Source organism: Accipiter gentilis, chromosome 12, assembly GCF_929443795.1.
Source record: "Accipiter gentilis chromosome 12, bAccGen1.1, whole genome shotgun sequence".
In the NCBI taxonomy this organism is placed as follows: domain Eukaryota; kingdom Metazoa; phylum Chordata; class Aves; order Accipitriformes; family Accipitridae; genus Astur; species Astur gentilis.
The window spans coordinates 26,192,669-26,214,990 of NC_064891.1; the positions used below are offsets into that span (position 1 = coordinate 26,192,669).

General features: G+C 40.5%; 1 protein-coding gene across 12 annotated transcripts in view; it reads right to left on the reverse strand.

Annotated features, from left to right (window-relative positions):
• Positions 1 to 202: 202 nt before the first annotated feature.
• The window catches only part of ARHGAP24 (Rho GTPase activating protein 24), a 231,447-nt gene continuing 209,327 nt past the window's right edge, over positions 203 to 22,322 (reverse strand). For 8 of the 12 annotated variants that reach the window (XM_049815253.1, XM_049815244.1, XM_049815242.1 and 5 more), the window contains 5 exons: positions 14,907 to 15,039; positions 12,591 to 12,664; positions 11,748 to 11,869; positions 7,269 to 8,337; positions 203 to 5,752 (listed from right to left, as the gene is read on the reverse strand). In XM_049815253.1, the coding sequence (XP_049671210.1) occupies positions 5,509 to 5,752; positions 7,269 to 8,337; positions 11,748 to 11,869; positions 12,591 to 12,664; positions 14,907 to 15,039 (1,642 nt within the window). In that variant the 3' untranslated portion in view covers positions 203 to 5,508. The remainder of the gene's footprint in view (positions 5,753 to 7,268; positions 8,338 to 11,747; positions 11,870 to 12,590; positions 12,665 to 14,906; positions 15,040 to 22,322) is intronic. The other 4 variants (XM_049815246.1, XM_049815248.1, XM_049815249.1 and 1 more) reach the window with 1 other exon arrangement.

Here is a 22,322-nt window from a genome sequence, read left to right on the forward strand (position 1 = left end):
CAGATTTGCTAGGGGCACAGGGAGTCTGCAGGCACTCTCCTCTTCAATGGACAAACTCCAGAGGGAATTCAGAATAAGAAAGGAAATTAATTAGGAGTTTCACTCAGCCAGGAAGGGTCCAAGTTTACAGCAGCCAGAGGCAACTCACTGTTTTGACTGGGTTGTCAAAACATGCACATCAGTGTACCTGTTTATTCAGTATCTCCTTACCCCACGTCTGTACCATCACTCTGGGGATGCTATACAATAAATATTTGTTAAATATTCATTCTTTTTAGCAAATGGGTTCTCAATTTTTGGACCACCACTTTAACTACTGGATCACGTACTGCTTACAGATCTTAAGAGTGGTAATTTTAGCAAGCTTCTTTTTCCCCTCATTCTTATGAAAACCTAACATACCAGTTTTGCATATCATTTAACATAACATTTTATTTATTAACTTTTGTATTTGGGAAACTTGCTTTATGAGATGCTGAAAGAAAAACATGTAGCAAAGAAGTGTAGGAAGTTTAATTATTCTGCTGCACCAGAGCACACTCCAAATGCGTAGCAGGATTCTCATAAACAAAGGAAGACAGATTTTCTGAGCAAAACATCAGAATCTAACACTTAAACGGTACGGTGAGTATCTGCCACTATTCCAGTCTACTGTGCAAAGGCATGTAGGGCACAATCACCAACCACAGTACTCTGCTGATGTGGCCAGAGACAGGATTAACAGCAGTAAGCATGCCTCCCTCTTTTAATCTCTGTCCCTCAACTGTAGCACTAGCGTGCTTTTAAGTTTGTGTGCTGTCCCGAACTTACACTTCTGAATGTAATGTAATGCAATCACACCCTGTGACTAGACCAAAAGGTTATTAGCTCTGAGAGGATTTTTTTCTGCCATCTGTATGGATGAATTGTAAAAGCACTGTCTCTTGTGTGCTGTGCATGGGGCAGAGTAACAATGTGCTAGAAGGGCTGAGCTGTCAACTGACGTGCTCAGCCTGGAGCTGGCCAGTGAACTCCTACAACAGACTATTAATTTGGGGAGTTGACAGAAACACCTGTGACAAAGAGGTGAAAGCAAATTTATTATTACACCTTTTTTAACTAATAACTTGAAACTATCTTAATGTCCTCTCATAGTAGGTAACACAGTCAACTTGGCCTTACCAGACTTGCCCATTACAGAGACTGGTGATAAAAACAGTTGTCTCTGCTAAAGCCTCAGTTTCATTCAATACCTTAACAGCAAGATTCCTGAAAAAACTACCTTCATGAGATATCCAATGATCAACAAATACGCAGCATGAAATCCTTATAGTTTTTTTCAGAGCCTTTGGGCTCAGTCTGCTTTGACCTTAATCTCATGAGTAAGTCTTGCACCTTTCCACTCCACTCCATGAGGGAGCATGGCTTTATCCTTTGGTCACTCAGATCCATCAGCATGCGCCCCCAACATTGCTTTTGCCAACCAGGTCAATTCACACACAGGCTGGACATGCAAAAGGGAACAAAGCAGCAAATTGCCTGTAGATCATGTGGAAATGGTAACATACAGCTGAGAAGTTACAAATGTTAGAAGAATAGCATTTTGTTATTTGCTTCTGAATGTGATAAACATCGAGAATTTTGTGCTTTTAATTTGAAGAAGTAGGACAATAATAGACGCGTGAAGACAACCCTTAAGGACATAAATAAACTTTACCACCACAGCCTAAATGCTGATGAAGCCTCAGAGGAGGAGAGGAAAGGGATACTTTGGATGAATCATGATGGGAGCGGACATATGTTGTTGGTAATATTTTCTAAGTTCACTATGCCTGCTCAAGTTTCCCAGTCTGTCTAGATGATTTCTGCGGAGACAATGAGGTGAAGTCTTGTCCTGCATTGCAAAGCAAGGAATTTAGGATATCAGTACGTAGCCATATAACTGGAATTTGAACATTCTTTGAGGAACTGACAGGAATACCTTCTCAAATGTGAGGATAAGCTTCAAATCCAAAGACAAGCTTCAAACAAACAGACAAATCCTACCTAACACAAGCTTCCAAAAAAGCATTCAAAGATACGTAGTGTGATCCCATGAGTGTTTAAGCTGACTCCAAATGACACAGCTACAGTGAACTTGTCTGGTATTTTATTGAGCCAGCACCAAGACCTCGACCACCAGAAAGCCAACCCAAAGAATAGCTTTGTGCAGGTGCAGCTCCAGGAACAGACTACCATAGGATGAGCCGAGTGACAAGAGCAGTAAGAAGTAGGGTACAGGAATAGATGGCTGGAAGGTGACAGCAGCACCAAGAATGATTTTAAACCCATCAAAGAATCAGAGCCAAAATGAGCTGAGCCAAATGGATAGAAACCTGAACTGCTGCTCTGCTCCCAGAGGAACAAAGACTTTCCTAGAAGATATTCTGACTAAGGAATTTTGGTTCTGTATCCAGTACCTTAAAAAATGCTAGCTAGTTTTAACAACTATAATTGTGTGAATGGTTTATGTTTTCTTCCACGACTAAGTCCTAATTTCAAAGCAGGTCAAGATCCCTCTGATATATAAACAAAACAGAAATTCTGATTTCTTAGCCTGGCATCAGGCAAAAAGAGCGAGGTCTACTCCAGCCTAAGCCCTACATAAAATTCACATGGAGAACCACCTTCCCAGAGTCCTTGCAAAAAGGAAATAATTTTTTTTTTCAAGGATCATGCCCTAAAGAAATCACTGCAGTAGCATCATTTGGTCTGAGTCAAGAGTGCTTAATGGCAATCCTCAAAAAGAACAATATCAAAATGAGGAGGATCTATATACACCAAAAATGAAGATTTTTTCACTGAAACAGTTTGTCTTATAAACCATCTCAGGCATGGTGAATGCAAAGACCTGAAGATAAGCAAAAAACCACTCTGAGCTGCATTTTTATAGTTTGTGGGTAGACTTGGGGGTAGACCAAGAACTAACCCTTAGAAAGCAATCACTGACCAAATAATCTGAGTTCAGAAACAGATGTGTACAAAGAAGCCTGTTCAAACAAATAAGGAAAACATGCAGCACATAAAAATCACTGGAAGCCTCCAGTCAGATCCTGTTAAGACCAGGGGTAATCAAAATTGAACACAGAATGCTAAGTACATGGACTATAAATACCTTCCCTTCTGCCATGCATATTATATAGCCTTGGGCATTGGAGGCAGGTGTGGACATGAAATGAAATTCCTATTCCTCATCAATTTTGAGCAAGTATCAGAAATAAAAATTTATCATGTAGCTGTCCTTTTTGCCATTGTATCAGCTGATAACCTTGGAGCGGCACCTTTCCCCACTGCCTTGCTGGCCACCTTCTGCCATGCCTGCATGACTAAACTTTAGGTGCTCATTTACACAGGTCCTTGAACTAGTCTTAGGAATTGTGTATTCCTTTAAATTTATGAGAGCAACAGAGCTTGAATGACATAGGGACTGCTTGAGGAAATCAAAATGCGAAAACTGGCTTACTCTGAGTGAGAAAGCAAGACTTTCTCCACCTCAAGATACTGCTGCAGAGACTACTGTATACATCTAGGGTAAAAATATGAATTCCAGTTAAGAAAATACTAATCTCAGAGACTTTGCTGTCACATCAACAGATGTCAGATACTGCTTAAATTGTGAGTCGACTTCAAGGCCTACTGCATCAGATATCAAGGTCTGTCTCATTCAATTTAAAAATTGGAATTAACATAGTAATCTGTTTGCTTTTCTCACCATTGTGGGGATATCTTGTGCTTGCTGCTAACTGATAATAAAACATGCTCCTTCCTCTTGATCTCTCCCTGTCTGACTTTTTCTGATTTACACACAGACTGGATGTGCAGTAGACATGTTCACAGTAATTAGTACTATAGGCGCCCTGACTAGGGACTCTGAACCTCACCAGACAAAAATAATGCATCCACAAGCACCATGTGTAATGCTCCGTTTTAAGTGAATATTTGTCTGAAATGTAAACCTCGTGTTTGCTTCCCAGTATAATTTCCACGTCTACTTAATACTTGTCTAATATACATACTATGACCAAGAATGTTGGAAGCTACCTTCATCGTTTCTCAATTGGAATTAAAAAATAATTGCAATATATTGAAGAGACACTAGAGGGAAGCCAAGACATCTTAACAATCCTCTCTAATAATACAGCTTGCAGTCCTAAACGCAAAGTTAAAAACAAAAAATCCTTAACATGGTGTAGAAAATACCAGTTATACTTACTATATGTAAAGATGCCAAACAGATTATTGATTTACAGCATGGCTTTGCTGTTTCTGTTTCAATAGCACTCTGTCAGGCTCCAGGCTGTTCCCTCTAGGTGTTCCCTTGGTGATGCTGAGAGCCTGGGAACTTTCAGTTGTAACACTTGACAGTAATCTCATGAAGCATTCAGACAGTATGATAACTTGCTAATATACACTGTAAATAAAAGTGGTGAATATGTTGGTGTGTTTTCCTCCTTACTTGCTGTTTGTTACACAGTTGCTCTGGACATATTTTTTTTATTATTTTTTTCCGCAGTCATCACACTGACAAGGCTATCAGGATGTCCGGTTCATCCCCAGTATGTGTCCCTTCACCAGTGTTACAAAAAGGCCTCACTTTCACCCAGAGTACAGAGGTAAGTCACATGCAGATATGGTCAGCAAAACTGGTTTATATTCCTGCTCTCAGCTGCAGTGATCAGGCACAGGGCTTCTTTAGGGTACTCCAAAAATCTCTGGTCATGTAACTGACTTCCTCTTAAGTTCCCCTTTCCCAACTTCTTACTCTGCCACCCACATGTGCTCCCAAACAAGCATCTGTTTACCCTTTTGCCATTGTCCCCAGTTTTGCTAACTTGATATCCTCATTTGGTTTTTACGATATAGGTGTCCTGGTGCTATCTACCCTGGCCATCAATTCTGTTAAATTAGTACTGTTTCATTTTGCCCTTAGCGTGCTGCTGTTTCTCATCCTGCTGTCTTTTTAAAAGCGACGCAAATCAGGGTTAACCATGGGCACACATACCTTAACATATCTGTTTATCTTCAGTCCCCAGCAAGAGGGGTAACAAAAACAAAACCAAAAAACATTTGATATACAAAATAAGCTGATGGTAACACAATGCCAAAAATAGCTTATTATGTTAAGTGCAAGGGAGAAAAGCCTTGATATAAAGCTTGATTGCAACAACATTTCAATTTACCAGTTTAAATACAAGACTTGCATTAAAATATTTCTTGAGATACATCTCTTGCTCTCTAAGGTGATTTTTAAAAAAAATTTATATACACGTATCCAGTTGTAACACTTGACAGTAGTCTCATGAAGCATTCAAGGAGTAAAACTTGATAAGTACACACTGTAGATATGAGTGGTTAATGTCTGTATGATTTCTTCCTTCAAGGGTTTATAACATTATGTTGAGTACTAGCCTCAGACAGGTGACCAGCCACCTGATACAGTATAATACCCCCAAGCCCTTCCCCAAAGTCCCACAGTCTACGCTTCCATGCTCACTGGATCCAGATGGTATTGCCTCTTTCTGGTCTGCGGGACTCCACTGTTAGTTCTCCAAAAGTGGAGAAAAACTGCTCCATTTCCTTCTGCAACATATCATTCCTCTTCTCTGCATCTTCCTTGGCCCGTTCTGCATTACGCATTTTGATTTCTACCATTGTGAACTTCTTCCGCTCTTGATCCAGTTCTTCATGCAGGGCCATCATTTCCGTCTCCAGGGTGAGATTTCTCTGCTCCAAGCTGCGAAAACAAAATAAAAGCAGACAGCTCCTGAGCAGCACACTCCTCTCTCACTCGAGCAGAAATACACACCACCAACAAATTCATACAGGTCTTTTCATTCACAAAGCTTAGATTGAATTTTTGAGAGGTGTATCTACAAACCATGGCTTCATCAGTGAACCATTCTCACAGGGCAATCTCTTTGATAGCTCATTTAGAAAATGCCTAATAATAGCCACGGGCAAGGTGCACAGTAGCAAACAGCTCCATTTAATTCTCCAGGAATAGGCTAAGTATCCGTTTTACTTCTCGAAGTGTTGACACCCAGCTCCTGCTGTAGTTGGACTAGTGTCACGTACAGGATCAGAATAATACCCTGAATGTCTTTGTTTCACTGATAATCTCCTTTTTTCAACTGATTTATCTGCTGTATCTATTTGCAAATACAGATCGATAGTTTAAAAAAACCTGCCATTGACATGGTTTTTGTCTAGAAAAATGACCCCATTTCAGATCTAACTTTCCAATGGAAAGCATTAGAAATCTGGGTGGTACTGAACATGCAGTCATCATGCATATTAAACATTTTAAGAAATGCTCTACTATGCTGCATCCTATGCTGAAATAGTGATGTGGGTGAAAGACTGCAATATTCTGTATGCTGCACTTTCGCTGGCAGCTGCTACCAGTAGCGCTCTCATGCTGTGATCCAGCTATGACTTGCAGTGCCAGAGGTACCAATGCAAAGGGCTGCCGTGGAACAGAGGTGAGAACAGAAGACAAGTCCTGAACAGCTTTGCTGAAGAGCCTTTATTACAAAGAGAGCACACTCAGCTCTGCACTGCTGTGTGGACTAATTAATGCCAAGCCCAGACTTTGAGGTTATTCACTGATCATTACGGCCATCCATCCTAGCAACCTCATTGTGTGCAAGAAGAGTCCATGCTATCTGTAGACAACGACATGGCTCTCCCCTGCCTTCTTCAACAGGTCTGAGCTGTGAAGGAAAGGCTCAGGCAAAGCAGCAGTGCAGAGACAGAACCATGAACAGAAGTAACTCCCGGATGCAGCACTCTCTCTAGTGGAACAAGGACCCTGGAAAGGAGTTCCAGCAGTCTCTGACTCCCAAAAACTACAGGTGGAATAAGCCATGGCACTGGTTTCACTGAAAGATGATGCCCAGTTGCCCTTCTCACTCAGTCTCTGGAGAACAGGCATCAACTAATTAAAACATTGTTAGAGCCTACTGATTTTGTTAACTAGATTCTACAGAAACTCACAAGATTCTGACTATTTTTTATGGCAATAGGATAGCGTGTCACAACTGTGGCAAGCAATTGCTCTGAAACAAACCACTTTGGATCATGATATCACAAAAGCAACATCAAAGTATGTCAACACTGAAAGATGGGAAACTCAGTGGCAAGCACCCAGTGACTGCAGCTAGTGAAGAATGCTAGCAAGACGCAAGAGGGAAAACTTCTTGGATTTACTCTGCAAGAGGCAGTCAGATGGTAAACCCAAACAGTCTTACCTTTTTATCCTTGTCTCATATTCTAGTTTTTGCTTGGCCATTTCTTGCTTCAAGCTGGACACGAGGCTGTGCAAAGCACTATGATTGTTAGTACTGTTGGCAACAAACGTTTCGCTGTTATCGCTGCTGCTGGTGGCTCGGCTGCTGTGGCCCCCCACACTCCTTCTGTCACTTTTGTTCTCATAGTCACCCGGGTTAGAGAGGTCTTCATGTGGTGGTCCATCCAGCACAGAGTCTTCAAAGTTACCCGCATAAAAGTCCTGCTCAGGGCAGGTGGTGGTGGATGAACGACAGGAGTTGGACTGCTCAGGGAGGGATATTTCACAAGAGGATGTTGACCAGGTGGCACTGTCCACACTCTGTTTGTCATCAGAGTTCACCATAGAGAACTGCTGGTGGACATTGTCATAGGTGGAAAGCCTGTTGTGCTGGCCTGACTCACTCACCAGTTCTTTCTGTTTGTTGTCCCTCAGCGTGACGTAGCCATTGGGCACCCAGCCTGGGGTGCGGCTGTTGAGGGTGTTGCTGTGCCCATCTGTGCTAGAAACACCCATCCGCACACCTCCATTCTGCACGCTGTGTGTGCCCATCTTAGTCACTGGTCCTTTCAGGGACGATGTTCTCCTGGTTTGCAGGGTACAGTTTGGTAAGGTCTGGCTCTTCTCAGGGCCCTCCACAGAACTGCTGAAGGACCCGTTGGTGACTATGCCACTACCTTTATTAAAAGCAGGATTTTTTTTCACCATGAGCGGTGGGCTTCTGGTGACATCTAGTTTCTGGATGCTGTTCCTGGGGCTATTTGTCTTGCTGCCTGGCAGAGCAGTCGGAGACTCATTGTCCATACTTCCACTTTGGGGAGACTCAGGTTTGTCCCAAGAGCAGCGCCTCATTGCTGTTTCCTTGGTGTTGTTGTTCTCTTTGTTCTGTAGCTGCCCCGCAATCGCTTTCTTTGGCATTTCATTGTTGTTGTTGCATACCTCGGGACCCACCTGAGGGTCTGCATCCTTGGGAAACAGCTCTTCATGTTTGCTAATCATCACTGACATTAGCTGCTGGACTACTACTGTACCTGAAAGGAGACACCAAGCATGTGGTCATTAATGGCCTGTTTTGTTTAGAGCATAAATATACTTTATCCATCAGATTCCACAAATACTTAGTAAACATTCAGCTTATACAAACATTTATGCAATGCATCCATCTCTAACACTCGGAATGTTTAACATGCCTGAAGTGCCTCCGGCTACTGGGCCAGATCAACACCACCTCTTCCTTCCAACAAACCAAGCCAGCAGGCCCTCTAAGAACAGGAACTTTTGTGAAGAAGCTAATTACAGTGACAGTAACCGCATCCCAGGAAGACCACAGAAGGAGATAACAAATAGCAAAGGAAAATATCATTATAAGTGATGTGATACAACTTGATGTGGCGATCATTTTTAAAACCAAAGTCTTATTCTGGCACAGCATTTATATTTAGTAGTTTAATAGCAAATGGGCAGACAACGGATTTGCATTGCTGGAACACAGAACGTTTTAGTCTTTTGGAGCAAAACAGAACAGTAATGTGATAAAACTAACTTGATGTGAATACCTTTAACCACTCTGTGGTGAGACTATAGGCAACTAGGAAACTATACCACATTATAGCACAGTATGGAACTAATGCAGGACCACAGCTTGCTACTTGCTGTAATAAATGGCTACCTTTCCTCTCAAAGAACAACCCCTTGGCCTGGACACCACTTGACTGCACTGTAATTTACACACTAGCATTTATAACTAGACTTGGGGTAATAAAGATGTACACCTCTACTTTGTTAGGCTTATTAAGGATTATTAAGAATATTTCAGGAACAAGGTCAAGGTAGTTATAATGACCACCCCATTTTTAAGCTTTCAGAGCCATGCTGTGCTCTTCTAATCAGTAATTTCCCACTGTGCAATATCGTTTCACATCAACTCCTTTGTAATATTCTGGATCTTTATACCACGCCCTTTTAAAATACTACTACTAAGAGCCATTTCAATGTGTGTACTTGACAACATCTTTTTAGTGTTCTTGTTTATGTGTTTGCTAAGGCAAAAATCATACATTAGAACTGTGCAGCAGGAAAATTCACTTAGTTACTTCCATGGCAGATTTAGCTGTATTCCTTCTGAGAACATTAGCTGTTATGTGCAGAATTTTACTATGAACATTGCACTGTACTCAGGCAACTTTTACCACTGCATCTGACAGGAAAAAATTGCCCCATGATTGGAATTCTGGAAAATCTCTCTTCAACCAAAAAACCTCAACTCCTCATCCCCATTATAGAGGTATGGCAACCCATAGCTGCATGTTTAACTTTGAATGATTGTGCAAGAAAAGCACTCTGTATCTTCCACAAAGCAAACAGCAATGAAGAAGTGTGGCCATGAGCACTAGTTGATATACAGTCTTTGGTAAATGTTCCTATATGCCATCATTTTAGTGCTAGGGCTGTTGATAATCAGACTGGAAGGCCAGAGGGTTGCTTTCAAGAACTGGAAAAACATACTATTTTCCCTTTCCACCCAGTTTAAAAACAAAACAAAAACTTTCTTGCTCAAACTTTAAAAAGAAACCAACAACAAAACAAAACACAAAAAAAACCCCACTAACTTTAGGAAGCAGCCAGTTCTGGAAAAATATAAACTTAGAAAATAGTATTTTATTTAGGAATGGCTAACTCGTCTCTCCCCGTCCCAAATCTCCATTCGTCTCCCCTGCCCCAGGTAAGCTGAAGATACACTGTATCCCCATCAGTAAACGTCATCCTGTGAGATACTGTTCTCATTGACTTCAGCTCTTTGACATCTCTCTCCAATTCCAGTCTATTAAACAATTTGAAGTACTTTTTGTACTACTTAATGCAAAAGCATGGGAAAAAAAGGGACAGTTTGCTGTTTGACCAAGAGAAACATTCACAGCCGTTATCTACCAGGCTGCTAAGCTCTACAGAAGTGTCAGGGTAAAAGAAGCTACTATTCCAGTCAGTCTGGCAGTTCTGTAGGTACAAACAAAGACACAGGTTGAAAGTGAAGTGATAGGTAGTATGTGTGCGCGTGCATGCACACACAAAAAATGTAACTCCTGCGAGAGACATGACAAGACAGTTGATGAGGAAGGAAACAAAGCAAGACTCTTCTGTTTCTCTCTCAAAATACCATGGGGAGATGATGCCAGATGTGTAAACTAGGACTTCAATGACACAGTGAAGCTTATCTCTGCCCCCCCGTATCAGATAGTCACAGTGCATTTGAGACAAGTATGTACAGAAACCAGGGGGAAGCCACAAATGCAGATTCAAGGCTGCACAGGTTTGATGATACTCATGCGCAGACATAATAAACATGCACATAAATTGGACACTTGCTCTTGCAAACCCTTCTGAGTCAAATGCATGATCAAACCATTCTCTGTGACAATGAGAATCCAGATGTTAAAGTGAAGATGATGATTAAAAACCCTTTCCATGTTAGAAGGTTTTCTGGCTTATTTGAGCTACTGTTCAGACAGCTAAACCTAGGTATTCACTGCTTTCATACATGGTTTGGAAATGCCATGTTTCTGTTCACAGCAACGTAGTCATCGTGTTAAGAATTAAAAGGAAGAAGGAGAGAATGTAAGACTTCAGGAAACCAAGTAAATGAACAAAGTATATGGGAATTGTTGTATCTGGAGAAGAGAAAAAGCATCAAACTCACAGATAAAGAATAAATCTACACACTCTCAAATAAACTATGAACGCTGCATTTTTGAGTTTTGGTAAAATTTTCAGTGCAGGGTCTGTGTACAGCCCTGATTTCTCAGAAAGTTAGGTAAATCCTACATATTAAGAAAAAAGTGTTTGGAGGGAGAAGAGGCATCCTGTACTTTACGGAGAATTAAATTCACAAAGATTAAGCCTAGGAGGAAATTACAGGAGGATATTGTCATGGCTGTATTTTTGTCTTAATCACAGCAAAATGCTACAGCTGAACATTGCTGTAAATAACAGAATGCAGCTGACAATTTTATCGCTGTTGTGCAAGAAGGCATGTAATATACTACTGCCTTGGGGGGGATTCTATATGGGTCACTGCAGTATGAATCTGTACTAACTTTTTCTCATCCTTAAGAACCACAGGTAAAATATTAACTGCACTCCAACCACACATGCTGAATAAGAACATGCCATATTTGCAGCAAGTTTTGAGAGAAAAAGTTCATTTTTAGTGAAGTTGCCAGGGCAGCACAATGTAATGCAAAGTCTGTTTGCAATGCTGCACATTTCAGTCACTTTTACAGTAACCTGCAAGATTTAACTCACAAGTTCATTCAGGTTGAAGAATTCTGTGTCTATAAAACAGATATATGGAACTTACTGCACATACTACATGGACTAGTATTTACTGTTAATAAACGTAAAGACATTCCTTCTTTCTATTACAAGTCATGTACAGTAAGCTCACCCTCCATGATAGTCAGAGGATCTTCCACTTTGGGGCGAAGGATGTTGGGGCCAAAAACGGTAGCCAGATTTTGCACACTCATTTTGTTTATGCCTGAATAAGACTGGACTTCATCAAGGAATCTGTGGGGGAGAAAGAGGCCTTTAAGGAACATGTAAAAAGGAAAAAAAAAAAAAAAAAAAATTAAAGCATGTGATGGTTTCTTAATATAGTTCAAGTATTCCATTCCAAGTCCTCATGGAACATCTTGAAAGCTCAGGGCTATTTCTCCTCAACTTCTTCAGATTTTCTTCAAAATGATACATTGATAAAAAAAGATTTAAATCTCAACCTGGACTGACTACAAGATAACTCTGTTGAAGATGGTAACCTTCTCCAGCATAATTAATCAACTACTTGGCTCATAAAATATCCTCAAATTGCAACTATGTAAGACATGTTTTTTAAGATCTTAGACATATCCATGAAACTAATCTATATACTACAAGTCATACACATTTTTCAAGGATACCATGCTTCAGGAGTGCACAGCCAAGGCCAATAACTGCAGTTAGAAATGGGAAAACCAGGGTCCTATAAAGAGGACAGAATATATTCACTTCTGCCTTCTAGCTTTTCTTCCTTTCATAAGCAGGCTGCACTCAGCAAGTCATAACTATGCACCTTGATAGAGCAAATCAGTAATTAGACATGCAGTAAACCTGTGGTTTTAGTGCATTCACTTAAGTTCACCAATCCTCTGACCGTGAGTAATGCTTTTCCTTCAGGGCTCATTCACAGACAGGTTTGTCTGTCAGCTCACAGTTATAAATACCATTGTGATATTCTTGCAAGAGCACTTACCTACAGATATATTTCAGCAGATTGTAATTGACAGCTGGCAGGCTCTTCACTTGCTTTACCAGTTCTTTCAGGCCCTTTAAGAGGTTTAAGAAAAAAAGAAAAAAGAAAAAAAAAAAAAAAAAAAAAAGAGTGGGGAGACACAGTTTCTTAGTATTTTACCAGAGATTCAAAAAAAATGACAGCAATTCCAAAACAATAAACACATCACCGAAACTGCAGTGAAAATGCTATATACAGGTTACCATCAGGAACAGCTTGTAGAACCAGTTTTGGATGGGGAAAGTTATATTTGGCTAACAAGGATTAGCTCTGGATAAAAATAAACAAGTAAATAACTTGGTTTCATCCTGTCTTTCCCTTCTCTTTCACTCTTTCTTTTTTTGACCAGCAGCTCCATTCCTCCTCCTGCTGATAACAAGGCTGAGGCTTGCAAGAACAGTTCTAGTTTGAACTAGTTGGCATTTTCATATGAGAATCTGTTTGGGTATTTTACCCAGTTCTGGTCCGTACTAGATTCAGACCAATAAACAGTTATTTCAGTTTGTGCCCACCCTGGGAATGGGACAAGTAGAGTATCACACACTCATTTCTGTGTGGAATGAACAGCCCTGTGGAAACAGACCCTGGCTATGCTTCTTACCAACCAGTGCCTTTAGACTCTTTTTCAGTATGGGGTTTCAGTACTTTGCTAGCATCAGAAGAGTTTTGATTAAAGTATGTTATGAAAACAAATGCCAATCAAGACAGGTGGATCATGATAGTGCACAAGTTTGCTGATTGCAGGCTAAGAAAGAAAACAAGATGCACAGCTCTCTCCCCTAACGGTGACTGCACTTTTAACTTCAGCATGGAGAAAGATCAACTGAAAATCTAGTCAGACAGCCTTATAGCTGGACTGCTAAGCCACCATAAAGAGGACAACAGTGGCTTATCACCCACAGCGCTGATTTTTCACAAACTGCCAGCACCAACTCCAGCACCAAAAGGCCACTGTAATTCAAATCTTTCTTTCAAAATGAATTTAATAAAGTGCTTTGTGGCATAGTTGCAGAGGAACTATGTAAATAGACTCTGGACTAAGCCAATATAAAATGACTAAAAATTTAATCTGAAAATGAGTATCACTGCAAGTATGAACTGCCTGATGACCAACTGCGAAGCTGTCAGGTGGCTTTATGTTGAAGCTAGCAACGGTTAGACATATACAACACGCACAAGCAATAGCTGCAACTTTAGCTCTGAGGGTCCCCTGCCATAACTTGTGTGAAGAGCAGCTCGAATTAAACCAGCTGAACAGCCCACTCCCACCTTTTGCAAGCAGCTGACAAGAATCTGCAAGCAAAGGTCAGCAAAGAAACCAGTCTAATTTCAGTGGGTGTAAGAGGTAATGACCATAGAAGACAGTTTGCCACAGATCTTCCCCGCCCCATTCCATCAGATGGGAACAACTGCCACCTCTGCTGTTGGTAGTCATCAACTGAAGGCTCAGAAAGGAGACAATCTCTCAGAAAAGAGGAGCTCCTACTCATTTTAATCAATTAGAAGATTAGGTAGAAGGGGTTCCAGTTCTAGCAGGATTTGAAATGTTGAAAAGGAATTAAACAGAAATAACCACCTTAGAAAGTTAGGGAAGTAGACTGAAATCAACAGAATGAGCCTATCTGTATTTACTTTTAAAAAAAAATTATCAGGGTTGACATCATTACCCACAAGCACACGGAACAACATAAAAACCAGCACTTAGTTTCTTATGTCTTCAGACTAATATATAGTAGGCCCATGCCACTGCAGGGCACATATTATCAGTCAGAACCCTTATTTTGCTCATCTATGTTATACTGTTTTAAAAGAGTCTGGAAGGTGGCCCACTGCCATCTTTTTGAGGCCACCTCTTTCAATGATAAGCAATGAGTACAGTCCGTAGGCCTTCAATCAAGTCAGTAAAAGTTGGCATCCTGATTCTTAGAAGGGGTCATCCTGATTTAATGGCAAGGGTTGGACAGCAACTACCAAGACCCTTCCTTTTGCAGTTCAGAATGATAATCCATGAAAACGTAAGTCTCTTCCATGCAAAATGGAAGCTATTGACCACAATGATATTTATTTGAACTGGATTCAGTGACATGCAATAGATACACTTTTATTTAGACTTCCAAATGACCTAGGTGGCAACAATTTTAATATAAAACCAGCCTCAATTAATAGAAGTACATCTTAAATTAGGATATTAGGATTCCAGCTTCTCTCCTCCTCAAAACTGGAACACGTTATAACATGCCAACCTTTTATTTCATCTTACTCAAATTGCCAACTCACCATTTCTTCCTCCTTGCTGAGCATTTTGGCACAGGAAAGAAAATCTTCGTATTTTGCATATGGTATGACTGGTTCTGGGAGTTCCCTTAGGTATAGCTTAAGCAGTGATGCTACCGTGTGCACATCTGTATTGCTGTTGGGTTAGAATACAAGAAGCCATTACTGTGAATCGGGATAATACTGTGAGATTGACAGGCTAAAAACTATTAATTAACTTTTCCATTGTCACACCAGATTTTACTCATCAGCAGTATACACATTTATAGATCATATCTGTAATCTGTGGGTTTTTGTGGTGTTTTATGTTTTTTTGGGGGGGTGGGGGTGTCCCATAAAGAACTTAGGATACCTGCAAGCCAGAGTGTGTCAACTCTGCTGATTTATTACGATAAATAATTACACAGAAGTCTCTATTTACAGGCACAGGTATTGAGAAGGTCCTGGCTCTCACTGACAAGCACCTCACATCAGGCATGCAAAATCCATGTTAACTAATGCTTTTCATTTTCACCTGAACCAGAACCAGGCATTATATTTACACAGTGAGGATTATCCTCCTACCAGAGATGGCCCCAGCTCCAAAAGCATGACCAGCATGTCCCTGTATCACCATCTACTCTGGTATCAGTATTAAGTAAGCAAGTTTTAAAGGAGACCATATATACCACAGGTGTTCAGTTGAAACTTCCCCATCTGAATTACAGTTCTTTCCCTGGCATGCTTCTTTTTCCTATGGGCTCCCACAAAATGACTACTGTGCCTTTTAGCTGTACTGTTACACCAAAAAAATGGATATACTTTACACATAGAACCATAAATCCATGGGAAATGAGTTTTAGCTCTATCCTGTACCTAGTAAGCTAAGGCATTGAAAGTCACCAAACTTAGTAAATGTCTGAGTGCTAGCACCACAGGTAACGTTATAGGGCTGACAGTCAAAGACCTGGTATGACATATGCTTTCTCCTAATTACATCTGCAGAAACTTAAGATTTTTTTGGATACAGCTAACAGGAGCCTAGGCTGTTTATCAGGCATACTAGAAGTAAGAAGATGGGGAGAAAGATCAAAATCACAAGTTCAGAGTATGCAATAAAACTTGCTTAAATGTTTCTGTGGTGTGTAAAGTTACATTGTAGTAACATAGGAGTACTTCTCTGCAAAGAAATAAATAGAAATAGATAAAAACTACAAGTTAGCAGAAAGAAATCTCTTGTGTTACTTCTGACTCCATCTCTGGGTTTAGCTACTCAGGCATTTATTCAATATATCCCTTACTGGAATGTTCTACATGCTTTCCCTGGTTCAGACAGAGTTGTACTGCAAGCTGGTATCTTTTCCTATGACTTCTGAAAAATCAAGAAAACAGAAATTATGCTAATTTCTTTCATAAGAAACAGAAAATGCACAGACATTTCTACAATATGCATTATTGTGTATTTTCTTTTTCTTTGAAGACTTTACACTTGGAACATTTTTTAAACTCAAAATCTCTCAAAGGGAACCACTGGTATTTGATGCGCTTAAGCTTTACTAGAGGTACATTAACCATTATTTTGGAATGATCTGTTCAAACAAAAATGGCTTTTTTACTAAGTTAAATCTTAACAAGAATGATGGGAACAACCTTAGATTAATGTGGTATGGTATGAGCAATCCAAGTCAAAACAGAAGAATAGAAATGATAAAGCACTGTATGTATTTAAATGATAGCCAACCCCACCCTCCTCAAAACAGATTCCCAGAAAACATTCCCATTTCAGTCATGAATAATTCCCAGCCAAAATTCCAAAAAGCGTTTTCTAGAGAAAACACTAATGCAAATCCACATTTTAAAGGAAGGTTCAAATTCTAATCCCTTGATTGCAACCCTCTACTTGTAGACTGGCTTGGGTCCAAAATGGGAATCCTGTGTTACACCACCCTGCTCCTCAGACGCATATATAACATATGTGAGGAACAGTACTATACATAAAACTAGATACACTTGTACTATTTTATAAGATTTCAAATGCTAGCTCAGATATGGCTTCTAGCTTTGCCTTCGACCTATCCCCGATCTAGATGCAAACTAAGCGAACTGAAGCTGCTCTTGACATCCTGGCTAACAAAACTCTACAGATTGTACAACCCGAGGGCTTAAAACCCACACCCCAATAATCTCTCAGGTAGTTGCTTACACGTCTTGTTGCCATTGGTACTAGTTTTTAGAGCACAACCATGGCATGCCATGCCCAGGCAGTTGCCACTATTCAGCCTTATCCAAGAAGCAAATTTTAGAGAGATCTCTCTAGTTTTCTAAGTTGTCGGTGCACCAGGAAAACAAAAAGCAAATACAGAGAGAAAGACTTTTGCTAGTCAGACTCTGAAGGACAGCAGCAGCCACAGAGAGCAGATGTGAACTGGCAGCCTTAGGACAGTGCCCTACATTGCAGCATGAAAGGAAGCACAGGCTCCCTTAGCGTGGCCAGCAGGAGCAGGGAGGTGATCGTCCCCCTGTACTCATCGCTGGTGAGGCCGTACCTCGAGTCCTGTGTTCAGTTTTGGGCCCCTCACTACAGGAAAGACATGGAGGTGCTGGAGCGTGTCCAGAGAAGGGCAACCAAGCTGGTGAGGGGCCTGGAGCACAAGTCTTCTGAGGAGCGGCTGAGGGAGCTGGGGCTGTTTAGCCTAGAGAAGAGGAGGCTGAGGGGAGACCTTATCGCTCTCTACAACTACCTGAAGGGGGGTTGTAGTGAGGTGGGTGCTGGTCTCTTCTCCCAAGTAATCAGTGATAGGACAAGAGGAAATGTCCTCAAGTTGCGGCGAGGGAGGTTTAGATTGGATATTAGGAAAAAATTCTTTACTGAGAGGGTTGTCAGACATTGAAACAGGCTGTCTAGGGAAGTGGTGGAGTCACCATCCCTGGAGGTGTTAAAAAAATGTGTAGACGTGGCACTTCAGGACATGGTTTAGTGGGCATGGTGGTGTTGGGTTGACGGTTGGACTTGATGATCTTAAAGGTCTTTTCCAAACTTAATGATTCTATTCTATTCGTCTACAGACAATCTAACTCTGGTTGCTCAGCATTGATGGTCTTTCTGAAGACTTTATTATTACTATTTTTATTATTTTAAAAAGGAGAATTCCCATACCTTGCTGAAGAACTGAACCACATCTTTCCAGAAACTATTTGCACAAAACTAGAGAGGCCTTCCCACAATACAAGATTCAAACAGGTTGAGTGAGAGAAATTACTGAAGAACAATTAAAATATAGCACACAGGTCTCCCAGTTAGGGGATTAAGCAGTTATCTTCCCTTCTTTGTACTGCCAGGATCATGCTTCGTGCAATACGTAAGAATAATTTTATTTTACACTAGTCCCTTGGTGTGAAGTGGAATACTTGCTCCTTGAGGGCACAGCAAATGGGGGATAAAAAGGCTGAAGAAGAGGACAAAAGCCCTGAAAAGTGATGCAATATATAAACTTCCTCCTTTCAGTGTGAAGTACTGATAGACTGTCACTGTGACGGGTTAGTTGAGTGCTAAAAACTGTGGCTGTACCAAGGAAGAACTGAGAAAGAAATGGTAAGGCAGGATGCCAAGGAGCGAGGGAACAGTAAGAAGTCTTGTGTTCGAAAACTAACCTCCTGAAATACATGCTGTATACAAGTCTACAGAAAGGTGCTTTCTGAGCTGGGGTTATAAAGCCCAGGTCCCAATTAGTAGATGGGGACACATTTGCAGTTTTTTTAATTTTTTTTTTTTTTTTATTTGCTTCTGCTGACCAAATGCGAAGGCAATACTGCAGACTGCCACAAGATGGTGGGATTGCAAAATAAGTTTTTGGAAAATTTGTTTTGTTACTTTTTTTTTTTTCTTAAACTGTACTAGAACACTGCTTAGGACTTAATCTATCTATACAGAAACTACCATAAAGATTTTGACAGCATAAGAAAACATATATACACACACACACATACTGCCTGCAAAGCTCTTTTAAGAATTGGATTTTTTACTTCTGTTTGGCAAGAGTTACACAAAAGCTAGAAACTTTCTTCATTCAATGTAAATACTGGTATAAAAATGTCAATATTTTTATAATAATGTAACTAAAAGAGTGTTTCATATAATGAGATCTGTTTAGACCTTGCAGTCTAGTATTATTTTTTTTTGCCTTTTGTTTTAAAATACAGAGGAAAACTTAAAAATGGCAGACTCAGTTTTAATCCATCTGTATTTAGGTGTTTCAATCCACAAATACCATTAAGTGCATTTCAGCCACAGAGGACAGCTGTGAGTTTCAAAGCAGTGCTGAACTGCAAGCTCTCTTGAGGATCGGGAGCATATTTCCCTTTCCAGTCTGCAGCGTTCTACCCACAGTCTAAGTCAACCAACAACATTTATGTATCTGCCTTGAGGCCATTTGTGTAGTTTGCAAGAGGTGGATCTTTCCAGGGCCTGTAGAAGACCTTTTCCTCCTGGACTTTTTCCAGCTACAGCAGATCAGTTTAAGACAAGGCAGTGTTTCTCCCTTCAAACCTGGCCTTGCTTATCTTCTAGGACCATTACAGCTACAGAAACTTAATGATTATACCTAACTTGGTATTTCTTTTGCTATCTGACAGTGTAATATCAAAGTGTTCCATGATTACACATGCATAATTAACATGATTAAAAGTATTCATTAACAAGTATTGAAATAGAGTGTGTCAATTCCAGCTGAAAATCCTCTGTTATCTAAATTGGAACGACCCTCATTAATTGAGGCAGACTTTCTCCAAGTGCACAATTACAAGCTTGAAATAGGAGTGACAAAGCACGAAGCAGAAAATGGAATGCAACACAAAAAGCAACAGCAAGCTGAGAAACAGTCTCTTTCAGCATGTCATGCTGGAAAGTCTGAGAAAGATTACTTACCTCACTAAAACATTAATACTGCTTTACTATTGATATGTTTCCAAAGGAGCATCCCCCACTTCACCACTGTCCAAGCAAAGGCATTACAAATGCAAATGCACCACAGCCTCTCCTTAGTCATCAGACTACACATATTCAAAGCCCCATTCATCTGAACTTTGTCATTAATATCCCTCACAACGGCATTGCTGTTTTGACAGCACTTTCCTTTGTGATACCACAGACACTATGCAAGTGGCTGTCAGACTGATTAAACTGCCTGGAGTTTTTCACCCCCTCTACCATAAACAAAAGTTACTGAAGCCCAGCAGGTCACCAGAAATCCACGCATAACCCTCACACTTGGACAAGCAGACAGCATGTTCAGAGAGCTTGGAGTCAGTGCTTCAGAGCACAAAGCCAACAAGCTCCTCATAAACTCTCAGAGAGGAAATATTAACAGGGCAAGGTCACATTACAAAAAGATTAATGCTGTGCCAAGAATAGCTCTAGATCATGATGACACATAAACAGTCTGCATGAAGAACAAACAGTAGGGAACAACAAGCTGTGAGGCTATAATTCAATTTAGGAGTTCTGGTAATAAAACAAACAACAACAGCACAGTTCAGTTTGTGTATCAATACCTCCCAGAATTACTAGAATTACAGCTCCATCATTTCAGATGTATCACAGATCACAATCCTGGAAACAGAGTCTCCCTCACCAACATATCCTGTACCCACCACATTTGCTGACGGTGTCCCTGTTTAGCTGCATTCAAGTCTGTAGAACACCTCTCAGACGAGTATAGATGTTTTCCTGACATGGGAAGACGAGTTCCTAACTGGCTGCCCAGTGTGTAACTGCTGCCAGTATGCACACTGCTTAAGTGAGATGCTAGAGCCCATGGTAAAAAACAGTGATGAAACACTGAGTAAGCAACATCAAGGGTATATTACAAATGTGCATAACTACGTATAGGAGAATCAAAGCACTGTTACCGCTGAGAAGCCAGTACCCAGACACTAGGAGGGCAAAGCCTGTGTTCAGTAATGTTATGGTGAATCGGGAGTGGTTCGACTGATTTTGGGAGTTGGGCTTTGGTCCAGAAATTCAAAGGTGAGGTCAAATGCATAGCATAACTGGTTGAATGTCCTATGTGATTTTTGTTCCCCTGTGCAGGTATCTTCAAAGCATTACTCTCTATATCATTTTCCTACATAACACGTATCTAGTACAAGCAGTACCACGCCTAATGTAAGTACCAGCTAAAATTTTGCCTACAGCTTGTGAAACATATACAAAAGCATTTACCATTTTAAGCCCTGAGCTGTCTGTCCTCCTCCCCTTGCTGTTGCAAGAGCCTGCCTCTACTTTTTAACGCTGATCTCAGTTCTTGTTTTTCTGTTCAGACATAGAAAAAACCCCAAACACGTAGTCTGCTCCTTTGTGCTTGTGCTCATGATTTTTAAAATCCATGCTACCTTGCAGGGACCCATTCAGGAGAGTAAGTGCCACAAGGAATACTGAAGACTGACAGACTCATGTTTCCAAGTTAGACATCCACTTCAGTAATTTTAAGAGCAGCTAATTCATTCAGGTTACAGAGTGCTGCTTTAAAAGCAGCAATGAAGACAACAATTTAGGACAGACAAATGAAAAGACAAACTCTATGGAGGGACATTAAAATACAGTTCCTTAAAGAGAGACACAAGTGCTTTCAGGTAATGTGGGCAGAGGCCTAAGAAACAAATGGATTCCCATCAGGGAAAAAAAAATAAATCAACCAGCTCCAGTGAATATGAATTTTATCATTTGATAGGTTGTTCAGAAAGTCTGTTAAGTTTCTGCAAGATTTTGCAGGGATTGCAAGCATATATAAAACGTGAAAAAACACCACAAATAAACTACCTGTTCTTGTTTACTGGAAGAGAAAGCCACAAGTCTTGCAACCCTAAGTAAGGATGCTTTAAAAACCACACTCTCAGACTTTCCACACAGTAACAAAATGTCATCCTTTCTTAAAGGTGACCATGGCCATCTAAGAAGTCATTTGTCACTGGCAAGTGACACCAACTCCATTTCTGAAACTGAAATTCATGCGAAGCAACTACAAATGTTCATTCACTGCCAATAACTAAAAACACACTCTCCTACAGCAGGACACCAATTAAACTGATTTAGTGATGCTTGCATCACACTAGGAATGCGTCTCCTAAAGTGTACTTAATTCCTACACTAGGTTAGAAAGAGAGCTAGAATGAGAAAGGATGTGGAATTGGCTCCAGAGGCATATCTGATGTGAGGATCAGGGAAGGAAGCCTGGAACAGGCAGAAGTGAACAGGAATCTTCATAGGCCTAAGGCCATTTGAGTTTGGCAGGAACCAACTTTCTAGTGGAGACTTCATTTCACATAAAAATGTTTTGTTTAGGGATTACTGCACTTTCCCACTAGGAGGGAAATAAAGGCCCTTCCTTGTGAGGAACTATCTGCTTCTAAAAAAAATTCTTATGTACAGGCTTGTATTTGGAA